Source organism: Tasmannia lanceolata, unplaced genomic scaffold (assembly GCF_043159265.1).
Source record: "Tasmannia lanceolata isolate RefF3 unplaced genomic scaffold, GAP_Taslan_0.1 ptg000015l, whole genome shotgun sequence".
Lineage (NCBI taxonomy): Eukaryota > Viridiplantae > Streptophyta > Magnoliopsida > Canellales > Winteraceae > Tasmannia > Tasmannia lanceolata.
Window position 1 is genome coordinate 50,258,103 of NW_027518692.1, and position 26,335 is coordinate 50,284,437.

Consider the following 26,335-nt stretch of genomic DNA (forward strand, 5'->3'; position numbering starts at 1 on the left):
TTAGAGAACAAAGCCTTAACCAACTGAGCTCGAGGGTCAACCCTCTGGTTTTCGTTTTGGCTACAGGCTGGACTGTTTGTTTTTAATATTCCCTGGTTTAGGTGGCTTCAATGTTAATAAGATAACCCAACTGTAATTAGATAGACATGTCAGCCAAATTGAACTAGAGCAGAGTAAGAGAGTATACTGCAAACATATTCTCTACTATAGTAGGCCTCACATCACATGTTGTAGAAACCCATTGGGAGGAATTACATTCAAAGCTGAGTGAAAAATGAACTGACTAAGAACATGGTGAGAGAAGTGAGAGCAAATTTTTACATACTCAACAATAGAAACTATGTTACCTCAATTCGAGCAATGCAAAATCTATGTAATCACCCATCTCAAAGGGTGTGGGAGTTGAATTCCATCTCTACTTCTCCAAGGAGGCTAGTTTACCCATGGTAATTGTGCGCAAGGGCTCGGAGAGATAGGCTTGGGTGCGGGCCGACATCTCTTGAGCGACGAAACGCATGCTGGGTCGGGATTTGGGGTCGGCATTGGTGCAGGCTAAGGCCATTTTAACTGTGAAGACTACCTCCTCTGCCAATTGACCTGTGGGAGGAGGGAGCCGCTGGTCCAACGTATCTATCAAGAGTATATCTTCTCCATTAGGCGATGATGATGACAAAGAGGAGATGAGATCTCGCGGGTGTGTTCCCATCATAACTTCCATTGCTACCACACCAAAGCTATAGACATCGCATTTTTCGGTGATCTTCATGGTATAAGCAAGCTCTGCAATTGCCCAAGAAAAACTAAAGGATTGTAGAAACAGGGGAATAATAAGAAAACCCTTCAATTAATGTCATATTAAAAGGACAAACTTATATTTTCATGCATAGTTTAAAAGCTAGACTTGGATCGAAGGTTAACTATAAAAATAAGGCTGTGTTCTCCAACTTTCTCTTTCTTCATATTAAAAGCTGTGTTGGCAAGATGATTGCTTCATGGAACAATCTATATTTATATAGAGTAGGGCGAGTGGAGCAGGTCAAACCCGTCCTCAACTCCTTTCAAGTATACTGGACTTCAGCTTTCAATATCCCAATAAGAGTGCTAACGAACATAGAGAAAGTATTCAGGGACTTCATCTGGTAAGGATACGATTTAAAGGTGAAACACCATCATGTGGCCTGGGAAGATGTTTGCAGGCCAAAAGGAGGCGGGCTAGGAATCAGAAGGCTAGTTGATCTAAACAAGGCGGCCCTAACAAGGCACTTTTGGCATCTCCTCAATGGAAGGAACATGGCTTGGACACAGTGGGTTCATAATAAGTATATATCAAAGGGAAAAATGTATGGTCGATGAAAATGCCGAAAAATCCATCTTGGGGTTTTCGAGGCATCCTGTAGACAAGACCAAGCAAAGGATCACACTTGCCACGTGTACGGCCAACCCGAACACACATGAGGGGGGGATTGTTGAAGTATAAATGATTAAATAGCACCAACTCTAACAGTTTAAGGTTGCTCCATTGTGACCTGGTGGTCACTGGTTCGAGACACGGAAACAGCCTCTCTGCAAAGCAAATGTAAGGTTGCATACATCTAGCCCTCCCCCGACCCCTCAATGGCGGGAGCCTCGTGCACTGGGCCGCCCTTTTGACAGGTTATGCGTTTGGAGTAATTGGTTATTTCTCAATTACAGAAACTATATAATAGAAAGATAACTTCATGTTTATAGCGTACCTGGCGCCATGTAACCATAAGAGCCAGCAATGGTGGTCCAGTTAGAGGAGTCCGTGCTTAGCAATCTGGCCGTTCCAAAATCAGAGATGCGTGGTTCAAAACCCGACTCCAATAACACATTATTTACCGAAATGTCCCGATGCACGATAGTTGGCCTGCAGTCATGGTGCAAGTAGGAGATAGCGTGAGCCACCCCTTGTATAACCTTCACCCTCGTCACCCAATCGAATTTCCCACCCCCATCTTCCCCATACAACACATTTCCCAAACTACCCCTCTCCACATACTCGTACACCAAATACATGTAACCCTCTCTCAAACAGAACCCGTACAGCTTCACAATATTCCGATGTCGGATCTCTGTCAACGACCGTATCTCGTTCTCAAAACTCCTCAGGTTCTCCTCCGCTACCTGTTCAAGTATAGATGATCAGATAATACCAACAACTCTAACTGCTTAAGCTTTTGGAGCAATTGGTTGTTTCACATGGTATCAGAGCTATTGAGTAACAGTGGGTCCTTGGTTCAAAATCTACATGTAACTGTGTAAGGCCAACCCAAAAAAGAGGGGCTCACACGTGAGGGGGAGTGTTGCGCGCACGCACGTACACACACACGCACGCGCACACACACACGGCACACACACACCTACACAAAAACAAATACACACACATATAGGCACGCGCGTGCACAAAAGTATAAATGATTAAATAACAACAACTCTAACGGCTTAAGCTTTTGTAGTAAATGGTTGTTTCACACTACCTCGCCGGAACTCAACATGTGGAGGCGTTTCACAGCAACAATCTGACCAGTCCGAAGCTCTGCTTTGTAGACACTCCCGAATCCTCCTTGCCCAATACAATATCTCTCATGGAAATGATCGGTTGCTGTTACAATATCATTGAATGTGAATTTTCCTTCTCTGTCCCAAATCAAAGGTATAATGGTCTCTTCAATGGGAGTTTCAATTCCACTCTCTACTTTTTTCACAGTCCGATTTCTGGATTTGATGGTGATGAATACAATGGCAGCACCCAGAATAAAAATTCCCACAACGGGGATGACTATGGCAATGATGATCTTTGTGTGGTTCTTCCCAGACCCATTTGCATAAGGACTAGAATTACTACAAGGGTTCAGACCAGTTGCATTACCACATAAGCCTAGGTTCCCGGCGAATGCTTCTGCCGGGGCATCTTGAAAAATGGTTCCTGTCGGGATGGGACCAGCCAACATATTGTAAGAGAAATCCACAGATTGTAAACTGACCATGCTGGATAGCGTCGACGGGATACTGCCAGAGAGATTGTTGTGAGAGAGGTTGAGATTTTCTAGAGAGGTGAGCTTCCCCAAGTTCTGAGGGATTGCCCCATATAAGGAATTGCCGCTGAGATCTAACCAAGATTGCAGATTAACCAAATTCCCCAACTGATATGGTATCTCTCCTAATAGCTTGTTGATGCTTAAATTCAATGTAATTAAGATAATGCAATCCCCAAGTGATTCTGGTATAGTGCCAATGAGGTCATTTTTTGACAAGTCAAGTTCCTGGAGGTCAGATAAGATACCAATCTTTGAAGGAATGTCGCCGGAGAGTTGGTTGTTACTTAAATTAAGCTTGAAGAGCAGACCCAAATTCAGCAATGGGGTTGGAATATTTCCTTTTAAATTGTTTGAAGATAAGCTTAGGTCCTGTAATTGGGTCAGGTTCCCAAGCTCTATTGGAATTTCTCCAGAAATGTTATTTCCAGCTATATGCATGTAAGTGAGTGAGGTACATTCCCCCCAATCCGGTGAAAGCTCGCCAGACAACTGATTACTAGACATATCGATGTATAAAAGATTGGGATGCACTCCAAATGCTTTCCTTATGTCGCCCGTAAAATGGTTACGTTCTAGCCTGACTCTGGATAATCCTGAGCAATTTCGCAAACAATCCGGTAATGGTCCGGAAAAGTTATTGCCATTCACAGTGAAATAGAGAAGGGAATGGTTTCTGCATATATTTGGTGGCAATTGACCAGAGAAGCTGTTGTTCGCGAAGCTGACATTTAGCAATGGACTGTTCAGCCCAAAATCATTCGGAACAATACCGGAAAAATTGTTGGTAAAGGCATAGAACAATTGAAGGTTTTTGAGGCGAGAGAGGGTCTCCGGCAATTCTCCATGCAATTGGTTGGTGTTAAGATCAAGAATCTGTAGGGAAGTCATGTTCCCAATCTCCGGGGGAATCACACCTGTTGTTGAAGTATAAATGATTAAATAACATAAACTCTAATAGCTTAAGCTTTTGGAGAAATTGGTTTGTTTCATACCTGTGAGATTGTTGTAGAAAAGATTTAGTATGTTGAGCTGTGTTAGATTGCCCAACGTTGGAGGGATTGTACCTGTAATATTATTCGTGGAGAGATCCAATTCTAATAGATTTTTCAAATTCCCAATCTCTAATGGGATCGAACCCGAAAGCTGATTTCCAAAGAGATAGAGGATTTTGAGCTTCGCCAATCGGCTAATTTCTGATGGAATATTTCCACTGAGATTATTATACTGAAGTTGCAAGGAGATCAGCTGCCTCCAATTCGTAAACAAGTTGGGCGAGATCTTGCCGGAGAGCAAATTGCTTGAGATTCCAAGTCCAGAAATTTTGGTAAGATTGGATAGAGAAATAGGTAAAACACCAATGAGATTATTCTGAGATAGGTCTATAAAGGTGAGGTTAGTACAGCTGCCTAGATCTAAAGGAATAGTGGAATTCAATCCAGCTCTTTGAAGACTGAGGCTTTGAAGCATTCCAAGCTTGCCCAGAGAAGAAGGAATAGACCCACCCAATGAATTATCATAAAGTTCAAGAATTTGAAGATTAGAAATATTTCCAAACTCTAGAGGGATTGGACCAGTGAATCCATTCTTCCCAAGGAGTAGCCCTTTGAGCTCTGGAAGCTTTGCCAAGTCAGAAGGTAATGGGCCTTGAAAGGAATTGTCTGTTAAATTGAGATATTCTAGCTTGCTTAAATTGGTCACTAATGACCCCGGAATAGACCCATTTAGAAGATTTTGTGACAAGTCAAGGTATATCAAATTAGTGCAATTCAATATAAATGGTGGGAATTCATTAGACATTTCATTGAGATAGAGTGAGAGGTAGGTCAGAGAGGACATACGTAAAAACCTAGAGGAATCTGGAGATTGTAAGTAATTTGATCCAAGGTCAAGGTGCTTTACCTTTCTAAGATTGCTAAGCTGATATGGGAATTGTCCAGTGAGACTGTTGTTATAGAGGCGGAGGTCGGTGAGTTTCGGTAGGGTTCCGATCTCGGCGGGGATTGCTCCGGTGAAATTGTTGCTGCCAAGGTATAAATATATGAGTTTGGAGAGGAGAGAGATGTTTGAAGGGATTAATCCATAGAGATTGTTTGAGTTGAGATTGAGATGAGTGAGATTGGGCAGGGAAGAGAAATTGAATTGGTTGAGAGTTCCATAGAGATTTGAGTTGGGGAGATTTATCTGAATAACGAAGGTTTGGGTTTTGTCACAGGTAATTCCGGTCCAGTTACAGAGATTGGAGGAATTGGTAAGAGTCCATGAATTGAGAGATCGGGAACTTAGACTTCTTTTCCATCGTACAAGAGAATTAACTGCTTCTGTTGCAGCTGATGTCGTTAAAGAAATACTAGATAGGAAAATAAGAAGAAGAAGAAGATGGGTTCTTTGAAGTGATTTCATGGCTCCTGATCTGCTATGGCTCTTCAGATTCCATGGTCTCTGTTTCTAATGTATATAGGAGAGAGAGAGAGAGAGAGAGAGAGTCATGTTCAAAGGAGGAGATATGTTTGTTAAAATGTGAGCTTAGAATTCTTGCAGAAGACTTTGGCGTCCGTTGACTAATACTCTTGATAGTTGATATTTCCACCCTTAATATTTTATATTCCACCAATTGCTTTTGCGTATTTTTCAAAAAGTTCGGTACAGCCACCACCATAGGGTGATCCAAACCGTCCATTTGTGCACAAAAATCATTCCAATAGGATGATCCTAACCCTCTGATCTATAGAGGAACTGAAAGTTGGGATCGTCCTATGGAAATAGTTCTGGGGGCACAACCTATTTACGTTGTGGCCTATCAAATGGACAGTTTAGATTATCTTATGGTGTGGGCATAGTGTACATTTTGAAAAATACTAGGCTATACGGGCTTGATTCACATAAAAACTATGCTTTTTTTGCATACCTCCCAATGGAAAATCAAAAGATTTAAATTAGGCCGGTGTTAGCGTGTTGGTAATTGTGTCGTGGGAAATTATAGCTCTACCTCCTTTCTTAGGATTTACATGTTCCAACACCTTTGGCTTTCCTATGAATGGAGCATTTTCAATCCTTTCGTTTGTCATTTCTTGAAATTGATTTTCAGGAAAAGACAAAGAGAGGAGTGGAAATTTTGGCAGGGCAATGGAAATATCACTCCCTTTTCTTTGTGGGGCTGATATAGACACTACTGTATGTCACACTTTTCGGATTGTTTTTTTCTTGACGACATAGGGTATCCCCGCCCCAACTTTTCGGATTTTATGTTGATAACATAGTGAGTCTTGTAACCAGGGTTGCAACTCGGATTGGGATGGTCGGGTTTTCCAAAGACCTACGCTACGGAGATATTATCTCGGGTCGAGTTTTCCTATGAATGAAAGAGAATGAAAGGAAGAAATGGAGGGGCGCCAACCGTTTGGTAGAGATTGAAAAGGTGGGGAAAATGTTTTATATTATGAACCTTGGATTGGGTCAAATTTTGGATTTTTTTATTTAAACCCGACCCGACCCACCCCAGATTGGGAACCCAATCACCCAACCCAGGACTAATGATTTCTACACCCTATCTAGAGTATATTTGGGCCGGGTCTGTAAAATCCAACCCAAGTTGCAATCTTACTTGTGAGTTGTGATACCCCGGAAATACTAATCAAGAAAGTATAAATTAACCAAAGTGAGTAGTGCAATTATCAAAATAGGGTAGTGCTGATATCTGTAACCTTTCTTTTTGTCTTCTCTGCTAGTTTCTAATCCGGTTGATCTAGCCAACATGTACTACTAGATCGGAACCTGGTGTGCCACTCGGACAACCCTAAAAACCAGAAAAAGACTAGTTACACTCACCGTTGATATTTAGTGGATAAAAGCCAAAGTGGATGGATGATTACTTTCCCATTCTAAATACATAAAAGGTGGAAATAAGAAACTAGCAGGGTATAAATTTTATATACAGCCACATAATGTGATAATAGCTAGTGCATTTTTTAATAACAGCCTTAGTTTTATGTTCCTTAATTTTGATAATTGCAGCCTTAGTTTTATAATCAAGGATATTAGTATTCGTTCAAGACCTAACCCGATTAGTTGAACAACAGTATTAGACGTCTTTCAAAGAGATGGATATTAAAGTGAGGAGTTTAATGTGAAGTCAAGTGGGAGACGCCTCCTTTAGTCTTCTTCATAATGAGGATTTTTGGAATTTTTAGTCTCTTTCTATAAAGATGAAATGCCTTCTGGATGCGGTCTCGGTCAAATATAGTGACCAAAAGGAGATAGGACCGATGTTAGGTTCCTAGCCAATATGCCAAAAGCCCATGGCTAATGGGACACTTTGATGGAAGACAACCAAACTACCTACGTTTTGATAAAACCAAATTCGGTTTTGATAAGGAATGTTTTCGAAAATTAAGGGAGATCGTGGGAGTCTCTCAAACCCCTCCCGAGTCCCAAACTATATCAATATGGTATTCCCGAGTCCTTACTCACTTAAAAGTTTTGGTTTCGTTTGCAATCCATGAGGAGTGAAAACTCCGGGGGTTTGTGAAGTGAGGAGAGGCAAATGAAGAGGTGCCAGGGTTTGTGAAGTGAAGAGAGGCAAATGAAGAGTTTTCTGGCACATACCCTACGACATTTTGACCTTGGATCAGCTCAGCAATCTTAGAAAGGTACGACATTTTGACCTTGGATCAAATTACTTAGAATCTCCAGATTCCTCTACATTTTTACCCATACCCTTTCTGACCCACTTCTCATTCTATCTCAACGAAATGTCAAATGAAATGCCACCATTCATATTGAATTGCACCAATCTGAGATACCTGGATTTGCACGAAAATCAGCTTTTGGGTTCGATCCCATCGGAGACTGGGAGTTTAAAAAATCCATTGCCTCTCCACGAATGTGATTACTGGGAGTTTACAATATGTGGATTTCTATAACAACCTCTTAGCAGGTGTGGAGCCTGGACCCGGAATGGTAGGTCCCTTCCACAACCACGAGGTTGTAGGCTTGCTACGTTTGATCAGTTGCGATGGCTGTGTTTGCTTTTACTCACTTTTCCATGAATTTGGGATAAATGATCCTCGGGCCAACCCCTCTAGCTTAATTTTCAGTTTTTCACTACACTTTTTAGTTTTTATGTTTAAGGTGGCGGCCTAGGGGAGAAAACTAGGCCGAATATTTCATTTGCCAAACACGTCGCAGCTAAGGGTGTCAATTTTGGCTTGGGCTCGGAAGCTCGCTCGAGCTCGGCTCAAATCCTTAACGAGCCGAGCCAAGCCGGCGGGCCAGGTTCGTTAAGCTTAACAAGCCGAGCTCAGAGCAGGCCAGGTTTAATATATTTAAATATATATTATATATTAATATATATACTAAAAGGGTTGTCCAGAGAGTGAAAGGGGAGGCAAAATATGTCACTTCTTTTTTGGAACCCCATTTGTTACTTGAACCACCCCCCTAGTGTAAAAAGAGTAGTCAAATTAGTAATTACACTAGATAGGGCTGCCCAGGAAAGATGAGGGGTGTGAAGTTAATATAACCTGAGCTCGATAAGGCTCGCGAGCCGGGCCGAGCCTGACCGAGCTGAACTAGAGCCCGAGCCGAGCCTGGCCAATCTCGGCTCGGCTCGGCTCGTTTACACCAGGAGCATTGGAGCCCATCAGCCCACTTTTGAAACTGATCGCGCCGATTAAGAAACTGACGCTTACCGCTTACGGCGCACTTTAGCAAAATCCAGTCCCTGTAAATTCCTAAAAATGACTCAAGGCCACATTTTTCAAAACGAGGGCCCCTCTCTCTCTCTCCGGGTTTCAGAAGATTTCAGTGTTTCGTTTCTCAATCGATTCTTCTGTATATCGAAGCCCTCTATTAAATCCTATTTTTCTACGTTTCTTCTCCGCTTCGAACCGTGAATTTTTGTTCGGAAAGACGAGAATTCTTCATCTTGAGAAATTTTTAGGGTTAGGGTTGCGAAAGTTTCAATCCCATCCGGAACTCTGAATGATGAAGGGAGTGGATATATTGACGAATTATCTTAGAGGTCTAGCTTTTCGATTGGCCGTGGATCGATTCCATTTTTACTTGTTTTGATGGGTCAAATAGGTTTTAAACCGTGTGATTGTTTCGCTATCGATGGATTTGGATATTACAAACCCTAATAAATGCATGAACAAGGAGGCTGTTGATATTGTTCCTCCGAAAGAGGAGGAGGTAGGCATAAATAAGGAAGAAGAAGAAGAGTTGAATTCTTTGTTATCGCCTCAAAATGGCGAAGAATCGAAAAGTCCAAAGAATTCAAGAAGGAAAGTGCAATGGAATGATAAGAAGGGTAACAAGCTTGTTGAAGTTTTGGAATTCCAACCGAGGTAATCATCCATCTGTTTAATTTAATTTCATTTGGTATTTATCGTATTTTTTTTCTTCTATTTTTCCCATTCTTCTGCAATTAAAATAACATTTGGTTGAATAGTTAAAACATATGGAAATTGGATTTCCCCCTTATAGAATTTTAATATAAATCCAACAATTGGTGCTTGTTTATGGCATTTAGGGCCTCTTTGGATACCCAAAAAATTATTTGAATATCATCTTCTATTCACATGGCTTCGAAGTTTTGGTCAAATATCTAAAATATCTCTCATAGAATTTTAATTTAAATCAAATTACTGGTGTTCGTTTGTGGGATTTAGGACCTCTTTGGATAGCTCAAGAAGTATTTGCATATCATCTTATATACTCATGGTTTTGAAGTTAAATATGATTATTTGTAAATAATTGTTAAAATGGTTTTGCAAAGATGCAAAACTTAAGAAGCCTAGAGAGTCCTTGGAAGAATTTGGATCAATTGAGCAGCACCTTCTTGGAGCCAAGTTTTCTCCAGTCATGTTAGAATTGATGCATCATAAAACAATCACAACTCAGAGGAGAATCATCAAGAACAAGCAAATAATAAGAGATCCTAGAGTCCATGTTTTAGGCTGAAAATTTGAAGGGTGTTGAGTATTTTGATTTATCTGGATTTTAGTGATTCTTATTTGAATTTAGGGTAAGCTAAAATAGATTTCAGGATGAGGTGCTGTGGTGTTTGTTATTTGCGGATGCCATAGTATTAATCGACGAAACCAAAGCAGGAGTAAATGCTAAGTTAGAGTTATGAAGAACTACTTTGGAATCCAAAGGTTTTAGACTGAGTAGGACTAAGACATAGTATATGGAGTGCAACTTTAGTAGGTAAGGAGGCGGGACGAGGATGTAGTAAATATGACTGGATAAGACGTACCTAAGAGGGATATCTTTCGCTATCTTGGTTCAATTCTACATAAGGAAGGAGAGATTGAAGAGGATGTTAACCATAGAATAAGAGTAGGTTGGTTGAAGTGGAAGCTTGCCTTAGGAGTTCTGTGCGACCGTAAAATCCCTACCAAGTTGAAGGGAAAGTTTTATAAGATAGCTGTGAGGCCAGCCATGCTGTACCGCTCAGAATGTTGGGCCACCAAGAAGCAGCATGTGCATAAGATGAGTGTAGTGGGATATGCGAATGCTTAGATGGATGTTCGGCCACACAAGGTTAGATAGAATTAAAAATGAAGACACTCGTAACAAGGTGGGGGTGGCACCAATTGAGGAGAAGATGAGAGAGCACCGCTTAAGATGGTTTGGACATATCCAACGTAGGCCTTTGGATGCTCCAGTGAGAAGAGGCGACTCGTGCCAAGTTGATGGATTAAAAAGAGGTAGGGGCAGACCGAAAACAACTTGGGTAGAAACAATGAGGAAAGACTTAATAGCTAGGAACATAACAGAGAACATGATCTTGGATAGGATAGAATGGAAGAAAATGATCCACGTAGAAGAACCCAACTAGAACCAGGATTAGAGATGGGCAGATTCCTTTTATCTTCTTCATGATTTTTTTCTTCTAAAGGATTCATTTAGCCGACCCAACTAGTTTGGGACAAAGGCTTTGTTGAGTTGAGTTGAGTTGAGTATATGCGTGGATGATTTGTGAAGAAAGTTATAGAACTCTACTCCAAATATCTTATTTTATATAAAGAGTTTCCTTATTATTTTTGTTTGAAACTTGAAGGCAATCTCTATGCTCAGAAAAAAAAAAAAAAAAAAAAAAAAAACCTTAGAAGACAATCTTACAGATTCGCCAACTTGCTAGAGTTGAGGAATTCACTCCAAGTGAGAGGGAATTGATGCAACAAAAACTCATAGTCCTTCAAACATTGAGAATTATAAACCTTGAAAAAGGTAGCAAAATTTAAATTTCACGAACTTGGTGATTATTATTTGAATTTTCAGACTAATATCAGATGGGTTTTAGACAGTTATTTTGGGACTGTTTAAGTTCAAATGTTTCTTTCTTTTTTAAGTTTTTGAAAAGAACCCATTGACAAATGTTGACTTACTTACGAAAATGATGGATAAAATAAATCGACGAGAATAATAGGATTTTGCAGCCCCCACAGGGGAATAAACTAGAAAAGGATGGAGAAAATATAGATGCTTATTTTCAATGAGAAAAACACAACAAAAACTTAGCTTGAATCTAAAATTAGCTTTTACTAAAAAAAAAACTGCCTCAACACAACGGTTTACATCTTATAGATATACCCCATTCACCTTGAGAGCTCTTTCCTTTCTAGGCACAAAGGCACTAGTCCTTTCGTACTCACTTTCTAACCTTTACACACTTCCAGAACAATCCTAGAATTCACTTGGAAAAATAATCCTCTATTTGTAATTTACAAAGTTAATAGTTATTAAAAGAAACCTCTATACTAATCCTACGTTTTTAATTTTCTTGTCTTGACTCTTGATTAGTGATGCAAGCAAAGTTCTTGAATGGTGCACACCTAGGGAATGTTTGAATCTATTCATTTTTTTTCTCTCGGAAAGAACTTTCCCTAAAAACTAGCTTTCCAAGGTCTTGTAAACTCATTTAATAGGGATTCTTCTTTTCCCGGATAAAACTTTCTTTACAAAGTGAGCAAAAAAAGGAAACCACCTCAGATCTGTTATTTCCATTTCCAAGAAAAGTTCACTTCCTATTTTCAAACTAAGATGTTCTGTTTCCTCTTTTTTTTATCCTTCTTCCTCCTTGCTGTATGGAACGAGTCTTGGCCAAAATCTTGGCATATACAAGGAAAGATCTCTCTCTCTCTCATTTTTTGGACTAAAATATTGTCGAGTTCTTGCTTTTTTCTTGGCGAAAATCCTAGCGTCAAGCTCTCTCTCTTTTTTAAGCATTTTTCCCGGCTAAAATCTGCCGAGTCCTAGCATTTTTCTGACCAAAATCTCCTGGCATTTTCTGAATCTTGTTTTTCTTAAGGATATATTCAACACCTTAAGTGAGTTCCAACATCTTAAGACTTTATTTGACGCCTTAAGCGAGTTTCGATGGTTGGTGAAACGCCGATCTTGTTCTTCTTAATTCTATATTCAAAGAACAATGAAAAAGTACGCTAATTCAACTAAGTAGGCATACAAGGATTTCATATAGTTGAGTTTTTTTTTTTTTTTTTAATTCTTGGTTTTAGTGGTTCGTTCTTCTTAAGGTTGAGTTTTTTTTCCTTTTTTTTCTATTTTCCAAAGAGAACTGAGGAATTGGTTTGTTGGTTTGCAACAAAACAAGAGGAACTGGATGTTGAATATGACCGATTCAAATGGTTGTTCTGCGTTACGTCTACCAAGCAGTGAAAAGAGAAATTCTAGAAACATGCCCTAACTTGAATCATCCTAATGGATGTCAACCACACTGTGAAAAGAGAACTTCTAAAAATAATCTACAAAAAAATTGAAGAAAGTATTACTTTCCGTGATTTCCTTTTCCCTAGATGCAAACATGACCCTAGGGTTTGCAGATGAATTTTTGGAAACTCAGGTGCTTATAAATGGTTTCAGAATCAATTTAGTAGTAACATGTATTCCCAAAACTAAATAACACTTGATAATCGACATATGCCCATGCTAGAGTGTGTGCTTTTGGGTAGACAGCTTTCTTGGGTAAGATCCTTATAGTGGACCACCTTAGAATCGACATATGATGTTATTGATAATTGCTCCCTCTGCATAGAGGCAAGGGAATCAATCGATCATATTTTTACACTACAAGTATGCTAGAGCCATTTGGAGTCGTATCCTCAAGAGATTCAGGATCATGTGGGTGTTCCCTTCTCATATGGTTGCTCTGTTGGACTGTTAGTCCACTGACCCATGGAAGACAAAAGGGAGAATTCTTTGGAAGGTAACTTTGCTAGCAACTGTTTGGGTGATATGGAAAGAAAGAAATGACCATGTCCTCCGCAACTTGGCTAAAAGCCTACTCTTTACCTTCACCAAAATAGCCGAAATTTCAACCGAAATTGCCGAAATTTACACCGAATTTTTAGACATTTTGGTCGAAATAAAAATAAAAATAAAAATGAAAATCATTAATATATTTTTACATGATTTCGGCCGAAACCGAAATATTTCGGTTTCGGTGGTGGCTGAAACCGACACCGAAACTGAAATTTGAAACTTGGATCTCATTGCCTTTCAGGTCACGCCTAAACCTAATATCCCTATCACCCTCCCCTCACCACGCCTAACCAAATAATCAGACTCTTGTCTCTCTAAGTGTCATTAAACAATATAGGTCTGGATATGCATGGCACAAGGAAGACTCACCTATCTGGATGTCCACCCAGAACCTAGTACCTTCCCCTCCCCCCCACCCTAAACCTAACTAAGGGCTCCAAAAAGGCCGGGACACACATATAGACTTCCATGCACCCAAACCTTTTCCTAACGCAGGGATCCTACTCTCCCAATCCCCCAACCTCGATCATATTTGTCTCTGATGATTTTGTGCCATAATGTTTCTTTTTCTTCTCCATACCTCAACAACCATTTACCCAAAAGAGACAAATTCCTCAATCTGATTTCGCTTATGCCAATCTCCCCATGAGCTTTAACTCTGCATATCGTTTCCCATTCCATCAAGTGCTTGAGCCTTTGCTTTGATTCCTTTCCTTCCCATAGGAAACCTCTCCACAGCTTTTCAATTTTCTTTTTTATTTTCTCCAGAGTCTTATAAAGGGACATGAAGTATACTGGTAAATTCGTAAAAGCTGATTTTATTATAGTTATCCTCCCCCCAAATGATAAGAATTTCCACATCGCCAACTTCCTTTCCATTCTTTCTACCACTGGGTCCCAAAGATGCATTTTAGGTACCCCATAGCCCAAGGATAATCCTAAATAGGTAATGCGGAGCTCATTACATCTACATCCAAGATTTTTCAGTGTGATTTGCCACCACTTCCAGTTGAACGTCAATCACAACAATTAGACTTTTTGAAAATTTTATTCGTAACCTTGATGTCAATTCAAACCAATGGAACACCTTTTTTTACGTTTCTCACTAGGTTCCTATCATCCTCCAAAAATAAGACAATATCATCTGTGAATTGTAGGTGGGAGATCGACTGAGAATTTAAACTGAGCTTGAGCCCCTAAATAAACCCTTTTCTTCCATCTTGTCAATGAGTCTACTAAGAGCTTCAACTATCATGATAAACATGTACTATGATAATGGGTCCCCCTGCTTTAGACCCTAGAATTGGCAAAAAAACTCGCAGGAGATCCATTCACTAGAATGGAAAAAGATGCAGTAGAAATGCAGATATTTATCCATCCCACCAAGAGCAACTTTTGGACCGCCTTTCTTCCTTGCTTGCCTCCCATCAAGAGCAGCACCACAATCTTTGCATGCTTATTGCTCACATGTGGCCATATTGCCGTCTCCAAGCTTCATCTCTAACTACCTTCCCTAGGACAGAAGTTGTTGTCCATTCTGCTTGCTTTTCACGCAAGAATTTCTACGTTCACCCGCCATTTCAGCCAGCCTTGAAAGTGTTCTATTCTCGGAATGCCAACAGCAAGTTACTGCTTCTGTGCCACCCCTACGAATCCATCATACATGTTGGTCACAACCCCAAGGACTTCACTAGCTCTATTCCCGAACCTCACGCAATTAGCCCCATTATTCTCATAGTGTTGCAATACCTTCACATACTAAATTACAGCAATCCATTAACCCATTCCCTATCTCCAAATCCATCCCTCTCAACCTATTATTTGGCTTACCAGCTTCTTTTGCAGTCTTATTCCCAATCACCCAGCCAACCATTTTGGTCCCTTGAAAATTTCTCCTTTATCAAAACCAGCCAGATCAAAGTTTCTTGTTTCTTCCTCATTATCTTATCCAAATCCTCTTATTCCCAATCGCCTAGCCAACTTCATTGCTCCACCCCCCCCACCTTTCCCATTCACATACCCTCAATCCATACCCACTCCCCATTAATTTTCAACTCCAAGGATCCTTCCATTGTTAGGGTATGTATGCTCTACAATTCCCCCTCAAAGCCATGGGCCAAGCTAGTTGCCACATTTGCACATTGAGAACATGATAACAAGGTTTATCAACTCACCTAGGTTATTGCAACCTATAAACAAGGGGAGATAACATGGTGGGGGAGTACTTTAGCTCCCTTGAGAGCATGTTGGCTAAGCAGGACAAGGCCACCTTCCTTGGTGGACTTCGTCCAAAGTTTGAGCAAACTAGGACATTGATTATTGCTATCCTTAGTGCCCAAACCCATCATTCTATAGCTCCATCCGTGCCTTCACTGACTACAGAGTGTGAGATCACAAGTAATGCAATTTCATCTATCTTTGCTGCCTCTTCCTCTCTCCCTTTTTCTAGTTGAGTCATTGACTTAGAAGCAACCGATCACATGACTGGTGAGTCTTATAATTTACCTTTGTTTTCTCCACCTTTTGCACCTGCCAGGGTCTGCCTTGCTAAAGGTTCCTCTATTCTTGTCTTAGGGTGGGAACCATTTTGATCTCACCATCTTTTTCTCTCCCTAGAGTTTTGCGTGTTCCTCATCTCTCTTCTAATCTTTATTTTGTTAGTGCTGAGAATGGTCATGGTATACACCTCTCGTTTAGAGGGGTATTTCTGTCTTTCTATGTAACATGCGCACGCGCGCGCGCACACACTCATCTTAGTGTGCGTGAGAGATATCTGATTCGCGCATTCTCTTCTCCATCTTTTCTCTCCTCTCTTCTCCATTCTCCATTCTCAATCCTTCAATGTAGATTCTAACAAAGAATCAGAGCGAAAGATTGAAGATCGAGATTGGAGATCCCTAACCCTAACCCTAAAACGAGAAACCCTAAAGCCATAACCCAAATTAGTGCCGTGCGACCTTCCCTAACCCTAATCGCACCCCTTCTTGTCCATTCTCCTATTGTCGCACGGCCCGCACCACACTAAATCACAATTTTTGTGGTTTTCCATCACCCCCAAGCCACTCGCACCCAACAGTTAGTATTATTGTAAAACAATTGAATTGTTGTTTGATGTTTTACCCTTCTCATTGTGTCTTTTAGGAGCTGACTACGAGGATTGCTGGTAGAGATGTTGAGAGAGGAAGGCATTTGCTGTTTTGTTGCTGCATCAGATTGTTTGACTATTGTTTTTGTGGATTATAATGCAGATCCCTTCATTTTTTTTTCTGTTTCCTATTTTTTCCTATATAGAACTCTTTTTTTTTTGTGGCATCCCAGATTGGAACATGTAGGATTTCATTCTCTATATGGTTACCTCAATCTAAATAATTAAGTTTGTCAAATTTCAATCAAGATTTTTAAATTTCGGTTTCGGTACTAATTTTGGACCTCACCGAAATCCAAAATTTAGGGCCGAAATTTGGTACTTCGGTTCGAAATTTCAAACCGAATTTCCAAAATTTCGGAATTTTAAATTTCGGACCAAAATTCCAAAATTTCAGCCGAAATTTGGTAACATTTTTTTTAATTTTTAAAAATGGCATTTTCTCAAAATTTCGGACCGAAATTTCCGATAAAGGCCGAAATTTCAGATTTCGGCTGAAATTTAAAATCATGATTTCAATGTGATACTTGTGAGTTATCTGCATGGATTTAATTTTCTGTTTCGGTAGATTTTTTTTTTGCAGAGCCGAAATTATTACAATTTTGACCTAATTTCGGCCCGAAATTGAAACCCAAATTTTTTGCAAAGTCGAAATGATTTCGGACCCAACCAAAATCCGAAATTTTGGCCGAAATTTAAAACAATGGTTATCTGAACATGTTTCCACTGCTTACCCTTCTCGCATGCATCGATGTAGCTCTTCCTTTGAGTTGATTCACTCCGATGTGTGGGGTCCATCTCCGACTGTATCTATTGTTGGTTTTTGGCATTTTGTGTCCTTTATTGATAATTTTTCTTAGCTTTTGCTTCCTTTTGAGTTATAAAACACTGAAACAATCAATCTTTTTACTCCCCATGTTAAGCCACTGTCACAACACGAGTGACACATGCAAAATAACTTTCCTTATCAAATATCAAGTGATCTATGTATTGTGAGTATTTTGACTTGGTTTATTTGGTTAGTGCATTAATACAAGATCATCCCGATTCTGTTTGTCATAAGTTCATTCGTATTTTCCTTGCAAAATTTCTTGTTTCAAACTGTTATGTGATTGCACCTTTTACTGTACCTTTTACCTATTAGGGTTTATGGGTTTTTGTTTTTCTTCTCATGCATCTTCTTATGTTTTTTATTTTTTATTTGTAGTGATACAAGCGACTCAGATGAGGATGATGATCTAAACTCTTGTATCTGTACCATAATGTAGTCCTCATGCGATAAATCCAGTTGTCGGCATTCGCTGGCCTGCTCGTATCAATATGGCCCCGTTGCCACAAATTTAGATTTGGGACTCTCATGTGTTGGTTTATTCGACTTGCTTGCGGATCGTGGGATCAAAAGTCTTGCTAATGGAAAGGCACAATATCACTTGTTGTTGCATCAATTTGTTTATTTCGGCAGCATGGAAATTTGATAGGTTACAAGTTGGTTTGAGATGGGCTTTCTGATCAACAGATGAAGATGAAGAAAGCTTTCCTACCCTACCTGTAAGATGTCTTTACACTTGAGTTTTCAATGATGTCCTAATACATCTGAAATTTTCCATTAATAACACACTAGTTAACCTCTGCTTTATTCATTATATTTAATGTAGCAATGTTCAAAACATTTGCATATATGGTGACAATAATTAGATACTATTTTTTTAGTTATCACCAAACAGATTGTAGTTACCCTGAAATTCTCCAAAATTTGATGCAACTGATCTTCACGTTGCATCAGTGTGGGTGCCAGTGGTGGAATCCGACCTGGGATCCGGTGTCAGATTCAGCAAACCTCAAAAAGAATGATTCGTGGATTCGCCAAAATGTTTCAATCAATTCTCCAAATTTAAATTTTTAGATAGTATTTAGGTTATAATAAGTAAGATATTGAGAATTATAATAGGTTAAATAAATCTAATGTTTTATTTTCATATAATAAACCTACTATGAGCGATAAACACTAAAAAATGTGGTAATTATAAAGTTGTGGTAGTAGTATTCAAAAAAAAAAAAAAAAGAAGATAAAAGAGATTTAGAAGTGTTGCGGAGAATTCTTAAGTATTGGAATTCGACTTGTGTCCAACACAACATGGGTACTTCGACATGTCTTAAAAAACTACAAGTGAATAGTAAAAAGCTGCTTGCATTTGGAAAGTTAACACTGTTCCTTTCACATAGAATTGATTTGAAATATGTAGGGCTGTTCTTGTCAATTCATCAAATAAAGGAAATGTTGTACAACTCTTCTTTATATCCAACACACAATTGGCAATATGATAAGGTAGTTTTTAAACTAATAAATGACTCTCCTAAGAAGTGGAGTCATTTTTACCATTAAGGGCACGTTTGGCAACACTGAATTTTTTTCTTCAAAAATTTTCCTTAAAACATTTTCCTTGAAAAATGAAATTTTCAAGGTTTGGTAACCGACAAAGGTTCTTTCAGGTAAACTTTTTTCATCGAAAAACCTTGAACCCCTATTTATGGATCTGAACACACTTTCTATTTCTGTGGTTTGGAAGTATTATTTTGACACGGATTTATTTGAATGTTAATTGAAACGTTCTATTCCAGAGTAGTATTTTGGTTCTGAATTCCAGTGAGGCCATGTTTGGCTTGTTTATATGAACTATTAGGACATGGGATTTTCTAGGGACCATCGCAGAAGACATTTCGCATTACTGCCGTTGCATGAGAGTGCAGCCACATAGGCTCAGATTTTGTCTTATTCATTTAATTCATGAGTGCAGCAAAAAAAACTATAATCATTCACCGGAATATATAGCATCAAACCATATGACAAGAAGAATGTTTTAAATATGTTTAGCGTACACATGAGCATAGTTATTTACTGCATACATCTCAGGATTAAAGAAAGGCCCATCTATCTATCTATGTATCTATCTGTGTTTTGATCATCAACAAGAAGAAGAAACAAAGCATCCCAAGACAAGCAGTGTGAATAAGGATCAACAACAGCAAACAGTGGCAGAGAAACAAATGAGTCTTAAGCGAAATGGTGAGAAAGGGGTAGAAAGAGTTGGACAGGGAGAGAATTGTTAAGGATATGTTGCTAAGTGGCTGAAAATAGGAAAAACAAAACTATATTTTGACTGGAGTTTTTCTTTTCCCTGTTTTTCACCTACTTCTCATCCTCTATATAGTCATGCCCTCTTTAGTCTCTCTTTCTCCCAACCTCATTGCCCCTCCCATCACTTTCCATGGAAAAGTTTTCATGGCTGCCAAACAGAGCCTAATTTTCCATCAAAACCGAATGGCAAAGCAATACAAACAGTAGAGACCCAAAACTGAAGAGAGAAGGAAAAGAATTATAAGAAGGTACCATCAAAACCATTTGCAGAAACAAAGTAAACCCAAGCTTTGGAAAAGAATAGACATTAGAGCAAAGAAAAGAATTTCAACACTAAAAAAACACATCAAAATCTAAAATTGCAAAAAATAGGGTAGAAAAAAAGCCCAAGACGAAAGAAACATAAAAAAACGGAAATGCACCAGCCGGGAATCGAACCCGGGTCTGTACCGTGGCAGGGTACTATTCTACCACTAGACCACTGGTGCTGCCATGTTCAAATAGGCTCTCTACTTATATCATACATGGAGGTTGGAGTGCCCCTAGGTCTTACTATTATTTTACACATTAACTATTATTTTAACTTTGATCAAAATTAAAATTCTCAAATGTGTGTTTTCAGTCCCCTGCAAAGAGAATATAGCATGTGTTCCCAGTCCCTTGCAAAGGAGTGTAGAACCAGCATATAGCCTCTCCACACGTTAACAACTAGTTGCCTTTGTTGGTTTTTCCATGCGAAAGCATAGATCCCACATTAGAAAAGTGAATGGATGTGGATGGGCTTATTAGGACTTGAGCACGCTCCCCTTAATGGCTAGCTTTTAAGGGTGAGTTCTACCTATGTCCCCACAGGTGATATAGCTAGCCCTTGATAACTCCTGTGTGCCGTTGAGGATGGAGAAAGCCTCAAGTATTGATGAAGACTTTCACATTGCTTCCTCGTGGAGGAGGAGATTGTTGGGCGTTCCACATGAAAGCAAGGGTCCTACGTTGGAAAAGTGAGTGGATGTGGATGGGCTTATCAGGAATTGGGTAACCTACCCTTAACGGCTAGCTTTTAAGGGTGGTTTCTACCTGCGTCCCAACAGCCTTTACCTTAGTTCCTCCTTTTCTTTAAATTCCAAAACTACCCTTCCTATGCCATTTACCATTGTAGGGATTTGTTTGGTTCCACCCTCGATTAGGCAACGGGTCTCCATAACCACACTCCTTTTATAACGTGGCAGATGTCGCATATATTCTAGGGGACCAACTAGGGTCGGGTTCACCCGAAAAAATCACGGGTCAAGTTCTGTTTGAGTCGGGTTGGGTTTGGGTTCGGGTTGAGGTGTGGGGTTGGCCTTATCCGCACCAAAACCTGACTTTTGTGATTTTTTTTTCCCTTTTTTCTGTTTTGTTTTTTTTTAGAATATAAAAACCTAAAGGTGAAAGATATCACCATAACCGGGTCAATCTGACCCAACCAGACTCAACCCGACCCAAATAGGTGAAAGATATCACGATAACAGGGTCAATCTGACCCAACCCGACTCAACCCGACCCAAATTGGGAAATCGGGTCAGGTTGGGATTGAGATATTAATTTTTTGGGTTGAGTCGGGTTAGCCTTCATCGGGTCGGATTGAGTTCAGGTTGACGATTTAGAGTTTCGAGTTGACTTCAACCCAGCCTGATCTGACCCGACCGAGTTGCACCCCAAATATATTCTGAACGAGACCCATTGGATCCATTGGGACATCCTGATCCATTGAAAGACCTAGTCAAAAGTACGTAAAATTTCTTTTAAATAGTTAATGTGTCTGAATAGTGAATATGGCTCGGGTCCACTTCCCAGCGTATGATGATTGGGTTCATGAAGTTTGCACTCATCGTAACTCGTAAGTCAAATCATCGTCAGATAATCTTAGCCCTTTGATCAAGGGTGATGAAAAGGCAACCATTTAGATTTCTCTAATCCATCCGTTGATTGCATGCTGCAATATAGTCCGTTGATCTGATCGCAAATCTTTCTTATGAGTTGGACCTACTAGAAGACTAATGAGGGCTCGTCGTCGCAGAGTGTGCCCCACTTGTTAGGTGCATCAAGATCAAAGGGTTTTTTATTCCCCGAATTGTATATGATTAAGTTTCTTTTCTTCTATCATTTGAAATAATTCTAGGGGACTGACATAGACGCCACAATATTTTAATAACAGGGTTGCTACCAATAGGGAGCAGACATTCCCACAAAAGCAAAAAAATCAATCAGAAATTGACCAAATCAGCTATCAATTTCACCGCCTTCTTTATTTTCCAAACAGGATCCCGTTTTAGAAGTGTTTTCCTTTTAATAATGGCACTACTGACTTTGTTTAACAGTTTCTTGATTAGCTTTCCACTGTGGTTACACACCTAAAAGTGCATTCTTCAACGCTAATGGGTGCTCTCACTCTGGTCTAGGACTATAACATTCCACCACTCTTCCGCATGCGTTGTCCTTAGCGACCCACTTTGTGGGTGCTTTTACTTTTTCCCGATTGCCATTTCCATAGGTCGCCTCTTCTGCCTCGGCCCACTTGGTGCCAACTTCACTATGATGGCTTTCACTCTGACTATTTATGAAGTAGCCTTTTCCACGCAGTCCACTCGAAGGGTCACCCCTTCGTGACTTGGACATGTAACCAAGGTTTTAAATTTCGGTTTCGGGTATAATTTCGGTCCTCATCGAAACCGAAATTTCGGCTGGAATTTGGTAGAAGGCCTTGAAATGTCAGTTTTTTGGGCTGAAATTTCGGCCGAAATTACCGAAATTTGGTAAATTTTGGTAATTTTGGTTTCGAAACGTTTCGGTTTCAGTCCCAACCGAAATCTGAAATTTCAGTCCGAGATTTCAAATGAAATTTAAAGCCATGCATGTAATTTGGTGGTTGCCATGATAGCAAATATTAGGTGCCTAACCAATACGTTAAGTTCCGGTTAGGCTAGTCTCTTTAAACCCATCCCATACCAAGATAGGTTCCACCTAGTTCCATACATACATAGGCAGGCTCTCACTTAGGACCGTAAGAAACAGATTGTGAATCTGATAAAATTCTTCTTCCATCTGAAAGTGCGAAGGTGTAGAAAATTACCATCAATTCAGCAAAAAATCCTGTTACTATATATCTAATGCTTTGCATCGCCTGATTTAGATGAGGAACAGCTAGGATGTTACTGCTGAAGAGAACCCCATACTTATGAAATTTTTTTGGCAGTAAAATCTGAAAAATTGGTAATAGTTTCATCCAATATGGGTTGCCTAATGACATTCTACAAGATGAGGTCTTTTCTGGCTTGTGGTTTACTTTCCTAATAGTACATATGATGATTAAAAAAGAATAAAAAAGAGGAAAAGATCTAGTTTTCCTATTGTGGCTCTGCAGAGCAAGTTTTAGTTTAAAATGATGAAGCACTTGTGGAGACAATAAGAAGGGAACAATAACAATCATAATAATAAATTATAGATAACTTGTTGAATAAATTGTGGGTTACTGTTGGTGATGAGAGAATAGAAATGTGTTGCTTCAAGGCGTGATATCACTTTCTTTAAGACAAGATTCGCCCCCACCAGTAGTGTGCAAAGGGGATCCGCGAATTGCCTCCAAGATACAATGAAGCCTAGTAGGGAAGCCCTACTAATGTTTGATGACGGCTCACACTAGCGGAATCAAACCCGAAATGCCCTTCAGAAATTTCAAGCCTTAGAGAAATTTCTAGATAGTGTTTCTGCAGAAGAACAGTACCTAGAACAGTAAACAAAAGAAAAACAGTATGTAGAAATACTTGGGGATTATGAAAGAATGTAGAAGAGTATTTAAAGTTTGTCAGAATTGTACAAGGGAATTGCCAATTCGTTTCTGTACTCAAATGATAGAAATCTGCTCTTTTTATAGAGCCTCTGGTGTATTTTCAGTGTAAAGAACACCTTTACAGGACACCTTTCCAGAATGTTTGAAATCTGACCGTTAGATCGCACCCATTTATTATTGAACGGTTGTGATCGATCCTAGAAGTGACTGTTGGGTTGTACAAAACCTTTCTCTAACTGTTAGATCAGCCATCTGCGGTGCGGGATGCACCCCCTGGGCTCTTGACCGTTGGGGGAAGGGACACAACCCATTAGATCACATCTGCTGACCGTTGGTGTACTAGGCCGACCGTTAGGCCCAACTCAACCGAACCGTTCGGCCCACCCATCCGACCGATCCACCTTTATCTTGATCCAACAGTCTAGATCAAATCTGAAAAAATTAAAAGCTCCAATCGCTCATCGTGATGCTGCGTACTTGCGAAGTGCGTTTAAAAAAGCGCTACTATGCGCCCTATAGCCCATTGCCCTTGCCGCACGAGCTTGTGCAAACGGTGCGTTGCACCGTCCCGCGGGTCCACCCATGAGTTTAACCCAATGTGCAATCAAACAAGTAGTAGAGAACGGTAAGGCTTTATAAGCCCTTCTCTTTCATTTTTCTCATTCGATACGGGACTATCTTTTCAACTACACTTCTACACCCTCTTGTAAAAAGCAAATCTTTCTAAGAAAACATTTTCTTTTTCCCAAACGCTTTTGATTAATATATTTTTCAAAAACACTAAAACATGCAAAATACATGATTTTGAAAATCCAAAATCAGTAACATACTGTCCCCTTCAATCCGTACAACCCCTTTCAATCCGTACAACCCAAATAAGAATCCATTAAAAAATCTATTTTTGCTAACCAACAAAAATTTATGTCGACCCATAGTGCGGATGGGACTGGTAAAGAAAGAATAAATTCGCAGATGTACATCCCTTTCCTTTGCATCATAAATACAAGTACAAATTTCTGATGCACGTTTCCAATTTGTTTTTAATTGTCACTTAGCCACTTATATGATGCCAATAAAGTGCAATTAATTGATTTGTACAGCCACAGCCTGCTATTCATTTGGGATTTGCACCAAATGAACAGACCAAACACCTACGATGATTGCAACTGCGTTAGAGTCATATTTACCCAAAATAATTAGAATAGTTAGTGTTCAAAATTTGGTTCTCATCAACAATACATAGTGGAATTTAATGGTCTTCCAAATTAAATTAGACAAGCACGTCTCATTGACATGTGTAAGAATGTTAAGTGATTAGGTGGCTAATGTTAGAATTTTAATCGAACTTAAGCAACGCTTAGTTCCTGATGGAAAAGTTGTCCACATCAAGCAATTCCTTAATTTAAAGGATTAGGGAATGAGTTAGTTTCCCAAATTGCTCCATACTCTTGCTTACCCAGATCTCTTGATGCCTTTAGCTAGCTTGCCCAAAATTCATAATTAGAAACCATCTAGACTTCCCCTAATTAACTAGGCAAAGTCAATGTGGGTCATCCTTATGAAAACATGTTTCCAATGGCCTATTGATATAGCTGAGCACAATACACTAGATCTAAAAGAATCCGAAACAAGTGTTTGAGAGATCTTCTCAACTGTATGAGAACAAGGTGAATAGCCCTTCTCATTACATGTACTAGCAGAAGGCAAGTGATACACCAGAGAGAGAGAGAGAGAGAGAGAGAGAGAGAGAGAGAGAGAGAGTATCAACTTTTCATGACGGCCGATCATTTAATAAAATCAAAGCCTAGGGATTTCTATTACATATAGTTGCATACCACCGCCGGGGCAAACACACACACACGCATAAATGTATAAATGAGGCTAATGAGATTCATCAGATACAAGTCGTGGTTTTTTTAACGGGAAAGAAGGGAATATTGCAAAAGACTCCTAATATCATGTGGTTTGACAGTGTGCTTTTCTTATCAAATTTTAGCCATATCTCCTATATCACCCTATATTATATAATATATAGTTGCAGTGAACATGACTAAAATAGGGCAGTGATAAATTCACCCCCTTGAAAGAAGAATACGGTTTCACCATCTGAGGGGAAAGAAGAATACACCCCCTTTCACAGAAATATTAAAATATCCTCTTCTATCAGAGTCCTATCTAATGGCCAAAATAAATGGTGGCTGACTCAGTCAAAGACCTTTTTTGATTTTTAATCTCAGCTTTTCACAAAAGAATGAACCGCTGATGGCCTGATGTTGAGTTGCAACCATGGTTTTAAATTTTGGATTTCGGTTAATACCAAAATCGAAATAGGTAATACCCGAACCCTTCCATTATTGAAATTTTGTTTTTCTGAAATTTAAGGAATTTCACCAAAGGATCTAGATTTTATTCATTATTGGCTGAAATTTCGGTAATTTCGGCCGAAATTTTGTACGAGATAAAATATTATAGTTTATTTAATTTCATTGGATTTTGGCAGAAGTTTCGGTTATGGTGAGGACAGAAACACATTCCGAAACCGAAATTTGAAACCATGGTTGCAACTGGGACTACCTCTTTTTAGAGAGTGAAGCAAGGCACAACAAGTGAATGAATGGTTCAGATTCCTAAGATCTTAGATGTTATGGGGCCCCAACTTGTAATTTTGGCCCATGCCCACTTACCCCATCAAGTATGAAATGCGACATTTCATGCCCGACCCCCGAGCATTAATTAAGACGGGTACTTGAATCATTTAGAACACACCAGTGGGTGGACGGGAGCGTTGCCATTCATGACTCAGTATACCATCCCTCATTGAGTTTTATTATAATTTAGTTGGAGTAGTTGCGATGCAGTTGCAGGCCTACGTAAATTGAGAG

At 39.5% G+C, this 26,335-nt stretch overlaps 1 protein-coding gene and 1 non-coding gene across 2 annotated transcripts; both read right to left on the reverse strand.

Moving 5' to 3' along the window:
• Positions 1–192: 192 nt before the first annotated feature.
• On the reverse strand, positions 193–5,538 carry LOC143892216 (uncharacterized). The gene is made up of 4 exons (XM_077396675.1): positions 4,052–5,538; positions 2,499–3,973; positions 1,734–2,145; positions 193–780 (listed from the first exon to the last, which is right to left on the reverse strand). The coding sequence occupies exons 1-4, from the start codon at positions 5,457–5,459 to the stop codon at positions 416–418; spliced, it is 3,660 nt and encodes a 1,219-aa protein (XP_077252790.1). The 5' UTR covers positions 5,460–5,538; the 3' UTR covers positions 193–415.
• Positions 5,539–20,044: 14,506 nt separating this feature from the next.
• On the reverse strand, positions 20,045–20,115 carry TRNAG-GCC (transfer RNA glycine (anticodon GCC)). The gene has a single exon. It is a non-coding gene; the product is annotated as a tRNA-Gly (tRNA).
• Positions 20,116–26,335: the final 6,220 nt, after the last annotated feature.

Excerpts from the sequence above, each read along its gene's own strand:
- LOC143892216 (XM_077396675.1), bottom strand. The coding sequence starts at position 5,459 with ATGAAATCACTTCAAAGAACCCATCTTCTTCTTCTTCTTATTTTCCTA. Across the intron at positions 3,974-4,051 it reads TTTCTACAACAATCTCACAG|GTGTGATTCCCCCGGAGATT; the intron begins GTATGAAACAAA and ends CTTCAACAACAG. Across the intron at positions 2,146-2,498 it reads ACATGTTGAGTTCCGGCGAG|GTAGCGGAGGAGAACCTGAG; the intron begins GTAGTGTGAAAC and ends ATACTTGAACAG.